Below are 12,960 nucleotides of genomic sequence, written 5' to 3' on the forward strand. Positions count from 1 at the left end.
GGCGGTGGCGGCGGTGGTTGGAGCAGTGGTCGCTCCGCCCCTCTCCACCAGGGCTGGACCACACAGCCTTCGCCAGGGGCCCTGGGCAGCCAATCACTCGGGCGCCCGAGGCGAGGCCCCTCCTCTTCCCGACACCTTCGCAACTTCGGAGGAAGGCGAGCGAGGTGAAGATGCTGGAGCCAAAGGCCGGGGCCAGCTCCGCGCCCACCCAGCCTAAGGCGCCTGCCCGGGGCGCCACCTCGGCCTCTGGCTCCCGAGAATGCTGCTCCTGAAGATCGGGGCTGGGCTTCTCGCCTTGTTTTATTTCCATAACTCACTTTACAACTCCCCGATGCACACGTGGCCAGAGTGGTTAGAAGTCGGAGCGCTGGACCAGGAGCCCTGTGTACGCGATTCATGTCACTACCAACTGGCTATGTGCATTCGGGCAGCTGCTTCTTTGCAGGGATGAGTGAATGTCTCTCAGGTCCCTCTCAGCAAAGAAAAAAAAAATCGAGGATTTCGATTCTCTCAGCTCTCTCCACATTCCCTAGTCTAGCCATGAAGGGCGCTTGCTGGCGGCAACTAACCTAACCTAGTGGCCGGCGATAGGTAATGAAAAAAGATTTAAGTCCACAGATTTCCCCTCTCGGTGACCCCATCTTTCAGTAAAACCGTCTAAGATGCTTCATACAGTCAAAAAGACACAAATGAACAGCTGTACGTGCTACTTGTGTTAAATTACAGACATGTTTTTATTAAATAAGCCACTCACCGTTAACTTGATGGAATAAAAATGACCAATTTCTGGTCTGTTTTTTTTTGCCAATTAAAAACATATGCCCAAATAATTTGAGACTAATCAAGAGCTATTTGAAACTCACTTCTATTTTGTACCTAAAATGTAAAAATTCTCAGAACTGAGCCATTTTGATTTAGAGATATAAAAAGTATTATTACTGTGAGGCTTTTCGAAGATCTTTTTATGCAAGTAAAATGGCCCTGTCAAGTATAACACACAAATGTGTATGTGTAGAAATGTTTTGCATCATGCCCAGTAGAATCTTTTTTCAATTTAAACTGCAAGCAGAAAAATGGACAACTTTCCTTTTGGATTTCCACATGGTTTCACATACATCAATGACAAAATAGTCAACAGGGAGCCCAGAGCTGGGCTTCACATCAAACTCTGAATTTCTTGCACTTATGGTCATCTGTCTTCTCATCTATCAACTAGGATAACAAGTCCTTCACACAAGGGCTAAAAGTTAACTATTGGAAGGATGCTACTCGTATTTTGTCCTCGTTCTTAGAAAGAAATGCAATGTTGACCCTGCCTCATGCTGTTTTCATCAAATGGGCACATAACATACAGAATGCAGCCAGACAGGGCAAGATCTGGTTAGAAACTGGCAGGTGGAAGGAAAGAATTTGAAGGGGATAAATGCCACCAAATGGCAGGAAGGCCAAGTGGCCAGCGCATAGGCAAAGGAGTGGGAGGGGGTTGAATGGCATGCATTTCTGCCTGAATGCCAGAAGGAGTCAAACCCAACGCCATAGCTCTCTGCATTCACCCCCATGAAGGTCACCACCTCTCAGTAGACGAGTCCAAAGAGTCAACATCTAAAAGGCCTAACAAACTTCTGTGACACTTCCAGGTCTCCAGATGGCACTAGGCAAACCACCAACTGGCTTCCTTATTAGAAGGGAATTCCTCTGGAAAATAGACATGAGAGGCCACCTCTTGTGCAAGCAATGAGGTTGTGAGCTTTTATGACCTCTAATCCCCACCTGGTGAGTAGTGGCCAGGTCTTCTCACCAACACCCTTTGTCCAAATATTTTGAAGACAGTGGTGTTGAAGAATGAACAAGCTGCACAGTTTTATGTTATTAAAGTAGAAGGCCAGTTTAGTTGCTACTTTGGCTATCAACCAATAAATGGCAACAAAATATTTGGTTCACTAGAAAGATCAGAAAAGAGTAATTGAAAAGGGACACCATAAGATAGAACTATAAAAGCTAAACTCTAATCTGGGTTTAGATGATTTTTAAAATGTATTTTTCTTTAATTTAAAAACCATGAAAAAACTGGAGGTAGAGTAACAGGCTTTATGACATGAAACTGCTCAACTTAGTTCCATTATTACATTCATAATTACTTCAGGGTTTCCTCTGCCGTATCTCTGGGTCCTCTGTGAACCTGAACAAGTGTTTTTCTCCTCTTAGATGTCCATCTCCCACCCAGAGTAACTGGGTTCTCTTGCCCCTTCAAGTCTACTGAGTTTTATCCACCTGGGCCACTTTCTCATTTTGCCTTTCCAAGTCACTATACATGATAATTTGTTCCAGGCCAGCTCATTCCTTCATTTACATTGCTCATCACTGAGAAGATACTCAGTTTTCTGGAGAATGTAAAGATACTACAATTTTTAGCAGCTGCTTAAAACCCTTCCTGGCTCTCCAGAACCTTTATTCAAGTTCTTCAGGGTGGCATACCAGGTCCTCCATCCACCATCAAGCCTTCCTTTCACCTTTCCAGTCTTGGCTCCTTACAACTCCCACATTCCAGTCTTCTGGCATTAAAACACCCTGCAGTCATCCTAACAAGGCTGCTTCACACCCTCCATGTCTCTGCCTGGGACACACTGATAATCGCATATCCCACATCCTCATGCCAGCATTGCAGCTACCCTATCTGTGACACTTACCTATACAGGACTGCCCTTTCTGGTCTATAACTGCAGCAGACCTCTCTGACCAACCCCAACTCAGAATCACCTTCCATGTCTCACTCTCTAGACTCTCCCTTTTCTTCACTGACCTTCAATATTAAGTCTTGTAATCCTAGTGGCTTAGACTGAGACACTAAGAATAACCATAACATTGGCCAGCCCCACTTATATCAATTTCCCCCTGCAACCATCTCCCACATTTTTTTCCTTTGAAATCGCTGTCAAGCAAAGTAATCGTGCAAACTTTGAAAATCATTTTAAATAATCAAGTAATTTAAAATACATTTGTAAACTACATTGATTCCACATGTCCCAATTAGGCTTATTCCCCCCTTTTCTAATGTTATATTGCAGAGTAACAGTTCCACAAAAATAGTTCACTTGAAATCAAGAAGCTGGCTGCATAAGAGTCCCTTCTGTCCTTAGTTTTCCAACCAGACAAAACGTGTTCATTAAAGAAATAAAAAGTAATCCAAATTGGTACCAATGATGTGGCTAACGGGAATTGCCAAGTACAGGTGTTGACTGAGGCACCTAATAAAACTAGGGGAAAAGAACCAAGGAGGTTGGTCAGGATTTTTAAAAACTAGTCAGAAACGGAAAAACAAAACATACAAATAGACATGAAGAAATTAACCACTGATTTCAATGTGGCACAATAAAAATAATCTCTTCCATTTGTATAGAACACGAATTTTCAGTGTGACTTCTACATATATTACCTGCCTCCCAGGCTAGAGAAGGTGACACCCCCATTTTACAGTTACAATAGTCAAGACAACAGGGCCCCGAATCTTGATGACTTCTGGGCTAAACATAAGAGCACCTTTAGCTGCTGTGGTTTCTTATCCATAAAACACAGCTATCTACTCTACCAGCTTCACAGGATGGTTGTGAGGGAACAAGTGAAACTGCTTTGAAAAAGTAGTAAATGCTAAACAAATGCAAAGAATCATCAATCAGAGGATGGCAGGCAAATAGATGGTAAAGTCTGAGTGTAAGAGTCAGAATAGGTATACAAAAAAGTCAAAAGAATGGCAATAAAAGAAAAATCATTCTTAAGAAAGACCAATCTCATTCACTGGACCATTCTCTCAACTTTACTGTACATTACAGTTCATTTTTGAAATACAAATTTAAACCTTAAATTTTAAATACATCATTCCAGGGGTATGCAGACTATGGCCTGCAGGCCGTTTTTGTGAAGTTATACTGGAACACAGCCATGCTCATTAGTTTATGTAGTCTACTATGGCTGCTTTGGTGCTACAATGATAGTTTCAACAGAGACTGTATAGCCCTCAAAGCCGAAAGTATTTACTATCTAGACCTTCACAGAAAAAGTCTGCAGACCCCTGCTTTAATTGTGGAAAACTATTACTAAGTTATTCACTTGCCTGTCAATAATGGGTTATCCCTTATGCTTGGTTCATGTTTCAAAAAGGAAAGAAATAAGGAATCCAAAGGAAGTACATTTAACTTTTTATTACTTTTTAAAAATCCAAATTCAGATAAATTAACACACTAGGTTAGAACCTCAATTGTATTTGATACATTATATACTGGATTTCTATTACTAAAAAGCCAGTTGGAATATGGCCTATACGAACCAAAGAGTGTATACAAAATGGAAGTGGTTATCAGGCAATAATTGTTTCCTTGGAACTCTGCACCGACTGTCCATGCTCTGTGGGGACTTACACATTCAAGTTTGACACAGTTGAAAAACCAACTGGAGCTGCTTTTCCAAGAATGTTCTGTTGTCCTTCAAATAGAATTCCATGTTATTTCTTTCTTGCCTTAAGCTCTTATATCTTTCAAATGACCTAAGCTGATGAACTGGAGTAAACACAAACTGCTGCAGTTATCAATTAGCAAGCCTAGTTCACCAATACTTCAAAATAAACAGACTTCACAAGTTTATTTCCATTCCTAACAGTGGAATAATAACTTAATTTTGTTTACTTTTGTCTTTGTAGATTTCTGTCTGCAGCTCCAGTAAGAATGCCAAATCAGATGGCTTTTAGGAAATGCTCATAGGAGAGAACTAGAGTTATTCCTCACACTGAATTTAAGTCTTACAAGATTTCTGCAGGTTCATATGTTAACGTTCTGATCTAGCCTACCTGTAAGTCTAGTTTATTTCTGTACACACTTCCAAATAATCTTCATAAATTTTCACTTCTGATTGAAATATAACACCTTGATTGATGAAATAGTTTCATAACTATAGAATTTTAGTGGATATAAAACATTAATGAATACTTGTGTTTTAATACATCACTACTCCTATTTATTATATGTTCCAATAAACCAATAGAATGAAGCACTAAGACACGGTGAAATCTAAACTTAAAACCCAGATGGAACTGCCATATAGATTACAAATGGGTCTCCCCACCACAGAATTCATATACAAAAGCCCTTCGGTATGTAGCTTTTCCTGAACAAATACATTAATACACTTTTTGTTTTTTACATTTGTAAAAATTCAAGGTTTTAATAACATTTCTTTGCAAGACATTTGGTATAAGGTGGTTAATAAATATTAGGAAACAAACACTGTACCAAAATGGATATGACTTGTGAATAAACCCTAAATAAAGTGGCTTTTGGAAGAACTGGATTTTGCAGCAACCAACTTTATAAAGAGGTCCATCCACTATCAATGGAAAACACCCAAGCATACCATTCACTAGGTTCGGATATCACCATAATATAATGAATTCTAAGAGTATGGGGTTTGATTTATGGGCAACCCCAGTACAATCTAGGAGCCCAACATGATCAAAAATACTAAAAGAATGCTTCACCATCCCTCAGGCCATTACATTTCCACCTTATCCTACTCTTGTATTAGGATATATGTATACAAATGTCAACTACTAATGTAGTTAAATTTCAGGAGAAACATGCTTAAAGATACACGAGGAATGTTTAGCCTTAGTTTTTGATAGTATTATCCAAAGTGTCAGTTGAAAGAAATTAAGCAAATAATGTTAACAAACTAAAGACAGATACACAGCATTAGTGGGGGTATAGAAACCTCACCTTTCAATTAACTTGAATAATGTTTTATTTTCTATTCTACAACTGAGCGCTAGGGAGCTAAACTATTTGTGAATTACATCTTCTTTAAGAAGACACACACACACGCACACACACACATACACTTATTCAACCCCTCTATGCAGCCAAAAACCAATACAAGTCCTTTTCTAAAAGACTTTAAAGGTGATTAATATTCATTTAATGCTCTTATTGTATTTGGAAATCAGAAAATTATTTTTCACCACAGATTCCAAAGAACTTCAAATAGAGCTCAATTTAGTAGAAAGAATTGGTGTACCTGAAAGCATTTAACCCACACATTTTCAATAAACCCTACATCTTACCTGCAAGATTCATATCATGAGAAACAAATTTCATTTTATTAAGACAAAAGCTTACTGTCCAATTTATACTCCCATCAGACAGACTATGTATTGGTATGTTAAAAGTACTTTTGAATAAAAGTGGTGAGAAAGAAACCAAAAAAGTACTTTATATATAGTTAAAAGGTTACATAATATAAGCAACTAAATATTAACATTTAGTTTCTTTTTTATAAGATCTTAAAGGCAAGTAAGAAGGAAAAGAAAATGGAAGTACCAATAAATTATATTTAATATACCATTTTGGCTTCAGAAGAGGATTTACCTACAGCTTCTGATCAAATTTGTTGGATCATATCAATCATACTTAAGTGGTAAGAAATCATACTTTTCACCTTTTAAAGGACTTACATGTCACAATATAGGATGTGGAGTCCATCGATATATAGGTACATATTTTGTAATGAAAACATCTTGTGTAACTATTAATTGCATGATTTTCATATTAAGGTTTAAATACAGGTGTTTTGAGTCTTTCTAAAAATAACAATATAAAGTATTGTTTTAGGTGGTCATTTGCATAGCAAACTATTAAACTAGAAACTCAGTGGTTCTAGGAAAACTTCATATTATGAATAGTTCCAGAAAAATGTATTCAAATCACTTCTCTTACAAAACTGTAACCTTTATTTGTTGATCCAACAGTACGTTAACCACTTTTACCCCATCCCCACTTTACACGGTACACCAACCTGAACAGATTTTGTGCCACAATTTCATTCAAAGGGTTTGTCATTCACTTTATGATTGTGCTGGATAATCTAGATGTAAGCAAGTCTGGAGATTTTAAAATATGGGTCCCCTGTATGAGAGTAGTATAGTTTATAGCATACTTTTAAAAATGGCATTCGGTAATTTTGCCTTTTGGACAGAAAGATATCTTCAAATTGCAAACACATCTATTTCCACAAAACAATTTGGTCAGGAAATTTTATTTGAACATTCTAAAGCAATAATGCTTTAGATGTTACTTAAGTGTCCCAGACAGGATTAACAAAATTAAATGTCTCTAAATTACAAATTTGGCTCCTGTAGGAGTCTCAGAAAATAAACAGAAGAAAACAACCCCCCTCCCAAAAGAAGTATGACACACACATTTTGAAGAAACCCCAATGTTTCATGCAATGGTAGGCAAGATGTAAAAGGCCACCCAAATCACACATTTCTACACCAATCATCATAAGAAAAAAGTACTCTGTAGTCGATCTGTACATCCAAATGCATTTGGGAATCTACACCTACGTTACATTATTTAATGTTATATACATTTATCACCCACCCCCCTTGTTTTTAATAATTTCTTATGTAAAACCTTCATTCAAACCCAAAAGATGTAAGACTAACTTGGGGGGAAAAAAGATAATCACTTTAGACATTCAGTTAAAATGTAGTTTATCTAAATCTCAAAATGTTTAATAAAAACAAGTATCTTCTCCATTTAACACTTTGCTTTCTAACTGTACAGTAAATTGCATTGTAGAGAGTACACTTCTGTCTTCAAACTGTATCTTCTTTGGATGGAATTAAGATGTAACTGTATAGTTTTAAGATAAATAAATGGGAAGTTGGTCCAACTAAGATGACAGCAGATATATTACATGCAGGATTTAATAATTTCTAATTCTCTCTTTTAAAAAAAAGGATGCAGTTGGATTGGGGAAAAAAAAAAGTCAAAAAAGAACCCAGATTCAATATATAAAAATGTCCCACAATAGGTCAACAATGGCAGTAAAAATAAGAGGAAAAAAGTAATCTTTCTGGAACATCATTTTTCAATAACATAGAAACACTAAGTGCCAGGAAGATTCCTATTCATGTAATTTTAGCATCCAAGTTTCCCTCTACTTATTTTATTGGAACAAATGCTTTAAATAAACTATTTGTCCTCTTCACTGAAGAGAGCTGGTCTATTTCATCTTTAATGAGCTAGTTTTTGGGAAGATTAGCCATGTACTGTAGTAATGCCTACTGCATAAAATCCAAGCATTTGCTGTGAACAGTTGGAGAAAGCAGTCAGGAAGAACCTAGGATCAATGGAAATAGATGTTACTTTAAGCCACCGACGAAAGAGAGACCCACAAAGTACCCAGTGTGTTAAAGCCCAAATCTCTTCTTGCGTTTGTTTTTGCTGTGCAAGTTCCACCCCTATGAAAAAGAAATTGATCCAAAGTTCCAGGTTTTCTTGGGTCTCTAGTCAATTTTCACATTAGTATAGATTTTTCGGACAAAGGCACTTGTTCCCATGTAACCAATCGCTCCTGCAAAGATAAAATAAGATGTTTTGAAACAAATACATACAGAGCAGTATCCATCATTTAAAAACACTAAATACTCTATGCTCTGGAAAGTTATTCTTTTTTAAAGAAAATATCTTCATGTTAGTATTCTCTCTGAACTTACTAAAACTGTATCATTTGCTTTGCAAATCACCTGATACCATAATACACCGCGTCTGACCATCATACGCCAAGTCTAATCAAGTAGCAATTATTTCTTGTATAATCAGTAACTACAGAATTAAAATATCTCTTATAAAGCAAGAATAATTTGATAATGGCAAAAGGTTGTTAAATCAAAAAACATGCCTTCTTTGATTTGAAGATATACTATTCTAGGTCATTAAAGTAAAAATCAACATATCTTCCCAAAATCCAATAGATAAATAGTAAGAAGTGACCGAAAATTCTCTTAAGGAAGGACAGGGAACCATGTCCCAACAGCAGTTGAGGCTCTAGAGAAGAGGCATTTTCTGACAGCTTCTTTTTTATTTTTAAGTTGTAGAAGCTGTGTAGTTGGTAGTAGGGATGACATATTTGCGGGAATAGACAGGACAGAGAGGTAAGTGGGTCAGAAGTTTTGAAATGTTGTTTTTTAACAATTAGCCTCAACCAGAGCTTAAAACACCAGAAATCAGGGATGTTTGTTTTGTTAAATAAAATATTTATCTCCCGTGTCTAAAAGAGTGCCTGGCATATAAGATACTTGGTAAATATTTGTTGAATGAATGAATGAACTAGATGGTTCTTTATTGCAAATATAGGTTGGTGCAAAAGTATTTGCAGCTTTACAATTACTTTTGTACCAACCTACTAAGGGCTCTTTAGGACAATGCAGTTGGTTATTGAACTGTCAGAGAAGAAATCTCCATTGGCCTTAGGAATTTATGATGTAGCCCAATATTATTGAAAGCTTAAAAGAAAACCTTCCATTAATTAGTAATATTAAGTGCACACACAAATGCCTAGTCACCCTTGAACCAATCTTTTAGTGAATCTTTTATTCACTAAACTGGTGAATGAAAGGCAAGAATCAAGCATCTCTCCTGTTTCTCCTATGTATGAACTATACCCCAAGGCTACCAACTGGTTGATGAAAGGAAGGTTATCCTTATGGAAGTATTCCAGCTAACAAATATAAAAGGAACAATAGAATTAGAATATTATAACCACTAATGAATTATTTGAGCTAGGCAATAACTATCAATGGCTGCTAACTTCACAAAGAAATAGAACCAGAAATTATGTGCTTTCCTGATAAAAGCTTACAAACCACCTGTTAAACACTCTTGGACAAGTATTCTTGAGTATGATCAAGCCTACAGATCTAACTACCACTTGAAGAAACTTTAAATGACACTTCAGCAATATAATCAGCAAAATCCAGAGTGTGGAAAATTCTACAGAAATTGTTTAAGTTTTAAAAATAAACTGCAAGTGAGAGAGAGAATATCTATAGACTAAAAGAGCCTTAAGAGACATTTCAGCCAAGCAATGCATGAATCTTAATTGATCTCAAAGCAAACAAACTATATTTAAAAAGAAGTCATTGCAAGTGTGGTAAATCTGAACATTAACTGAATTATTCCATCAAATTAAGAAATTACATTTATCTTTCAGGGAAAGACATATACTGAAATATTTACAGTTGAAATGACATAAGGTCTAAGATTCATGTCAGAATAAAAGGGGGGATACAAAGTGGGAATATAAATAAAACAAGATAGGCCATGAGTTGATAATTACTGACACTGGGTGTTAGTACATGGGGACTCACTATATATAGTATTGTCCCTATTTTTGTATATATTTGAAAGTTTCCCTTTATTAAATATTAAAATACAAAAAACCAAAGTGACAAAGCAACACTATTTCCACTTATTTTTGCAATGACAATCATTTCTTTTATAATAGGAAATAACAATATTACATTTTAAAATATTGATAACGCATTTTAGAATAGTTACAATACAATTCTTTACAGGATAAGAGAAAAATCATTCAATTTTGTGAAAATATACCTGAATCCTTACGACATGAAAAGATGTATAAAATTTTAATTAGCATCAAAAATTTTAATGGTATAATACTAGTCCAATAACCAAATCCAAGTTTCCAGACGTACAAAACATTGTTCCCCTTTGAGCAGAAATATGCTTAAAATCAAAACAGTTTCAACCTAGAGAATCATTTTTCCTAATCTTATGAGTACCTCAAGAATAAACTTACAAGGGCATGACTTTATAAAAAGAGAATACTGAATATGCCCTCTAGAAAAGTAAATATCTTAGGAATAATAGAGGTGCACTTTTAAACTTAATTCCTCAAAACAAAAATGCTATGCTCATAATATCCCACCTTAATGTAGTCATTTTTTCCTACATTAAAAAAATCAACAAATATTTTTGTTTTAATTACTGACTTAAGCATTTTAGCAACATAAATTGATGGATATATATAATTTTTGTATTATGATGACATTCTAATGACTTCCAGTCTAAACAGTTTCTCCCCACCTGCCCCTGAAAAATGAAGTACTGAAGGCATATAAACCCATTGAAGAATAAATGCTGGGACATTGCCAGAACAGCAGGGAACTGTAAATGTGCCAAGGTTTTCACGCAGCAAGATGAAATTTCAGCAGGAAAAGCACTCAAAAAATTTAGCTAGATTCATTCCATTTTCTTTGTAAATGTCAAGATGTTACCTCTCTGGGTCTTCCTAAGATCACATATAGAAAAAGTCAAGTCAAGAAAAATTTTTTTAACTCTCTGCATAATCGATTCTATACCTCACTGAATGCTGGTGATAATCAAGAAAAATCTCAGATAAAATAAAGAGGAGTCCAGTGAACAATACTCTGAAGAAAGGATGGCAAATAATAAGGAATCTTCTGACTGTCCAAGAATAGGGATGTTTCCACCTGACACAATGTAGTTTTAACCTTCAGTCCCTCTCATCTTTCTCTCAAAGTTGGTTACTAATTATCACAGGGAATGGCTATCACAGCAGCTATAAATAAAACATGTGACTATAACATAGAGAATGATCTTTCCTTGTGGAATGTTTCATTCACTACTTTACAGACAATCTCATTTGTGTGTGCGCACACACATGATCACATACATAGTGTATATGAACTGAACAGGCTCTTTTGATGGAGAAACAAAGCAATCTTGGTACCCCAAAGGTGTCCATAAATGTCATACCAAGACTTAGCTTTTAATAAGATTACCATATCTTATATATATCTTATATAGCCAAAGGTGGAATTATCAAATACACACATACATACATAAATAGCCAATGGCAAGTAACAGAAAAAGGAGGAAAATTATCCACTCTCTGGAAATGTTTCCACCATGATTAGTCCCGCAGCCTTACATCATTCCTACAAAGTAACTAAGGGATCAGTCTCATTTATCAAGTAAAACACATCATTCCTACAAAGTAATTAAGGGACCAGTCTCATTTATCAAGTAAAACACTGAACCCGAAAAAAAGTGAGTTACTTGTATGAGTTTCCCTTAAGTTACCTCTGCCGGAACTTAGAGTCATAAAGTTGTTCTGAGATGAAAACACAAGGTGTGGAATCCCACAGAGACTGTGCAGAAACACAGACACAATTCCAGAGCAGAAGGAAGCCCAAGGACTTTCAGCCTTCATCAATAGCAGCAGCAGCTACCCCTCACTGAGCATCTACCAGCCACGTGATGTTTATAGACATTTAATCACTGAATCCTCTTTATAGCCCTATGAGGTAGGTATTATTTCTATTTCGCAAATGAGTAAAGTTGAGGAAGAAAGGTTAAATAATTTGGCCAGAGTAACATGGCTATTAAGTGGGAAGTTCACACCCAGAACAGACTGACCCCAAAAGGCCAGCTCTTTCCATATCTCACCATGTAAATGGCTATCGTTACTACCTAATAACAGTCCCAGCACTACACTTGGTGCTTTACACACGACACTATTCCTCACAACCACTCTGAAAGATATGCCCATTTTACAGATAAAAATGAGACTTAGAAAGGTTAATGTGACCTCCATGGCCATAAAAAAAAGCTGAGCAACAGCATGGACATTTATTCCAGTGCTTTCAGGCTCTCACGCTTATGCCTTTCCCATTTATCATACTGTTTCCAAAAGTTCTTTATTTTCTAGCTATTTCACACATTCTAGAGATTCTATCACATGGTGAAAACTATTACCTCTTCCTTTTAATAGATGATTATGATAGATCCATAAATAGTGGTTTTATCCCCACTTTACAGAACCTTAGAGAGCTTGGGGAACTAGATCAAGGTGGAAAGCATACATATGGTACAGCTAGAACTTAAGTCCAGTCTGTAGATACCCAAGTATGCAACCATAACAAGTAAACTGTGCTGTCTCCTAGGTGTCTCCTGGTTTCTCCAGGAATACTCTGAGAAGTTTCCAAACAGGAATCATGCAGGCAACACCTTAACATGCCTACATCATGATCTTCCATTGAACCTAAGCTTTAAAAAATGCCAATTCTCAAGCCAGGCACAGTGG

At 36.4% G+C, this 12,960-nt stretch overlaps 1 protein-coding gene across 1 annotated transcript in view; it reads right to left on the reverse strand.

The window, feature by feature from the left end:
• Nucleotides 1–6,118: 6,118 nt before the first annotated feature.
• The window catches only part of TM9SF3 (transmembrane 9 superfamily member 3), a 68,454-nt gene continuing 61,612 nt past the window's right edge, over nucleotides 6,119–12,960 (reverse strand). The window contains exon 15 of the mRNA XM_031015045.3: nucleotides 6,119–8,403. Coding sequence (XP_030870905.2) covers nucleotides 8,336–8,403 — 68 coding nt within the window. The 3' untranslated portion in view covers nucleotides 6,119–8,335. The remainder of the gene's footprint in view (nucleotides 8,404–12,960) is intronic.

Source organism: Gorilla gorilla, chromosome 8 (assembly GCF_029281585.2).
Source record: "Gorilla gorilla gorilla isolate KB3781 chromosome 8, NHGRI_mGorGor1-v2.1_pri, whole genome shotgun sequence".
NCBI lineage: Eukaryota > Metazoa > Chordata > Mammalia > Primates > Hominidae > Gorilla > Gorilla gorilla.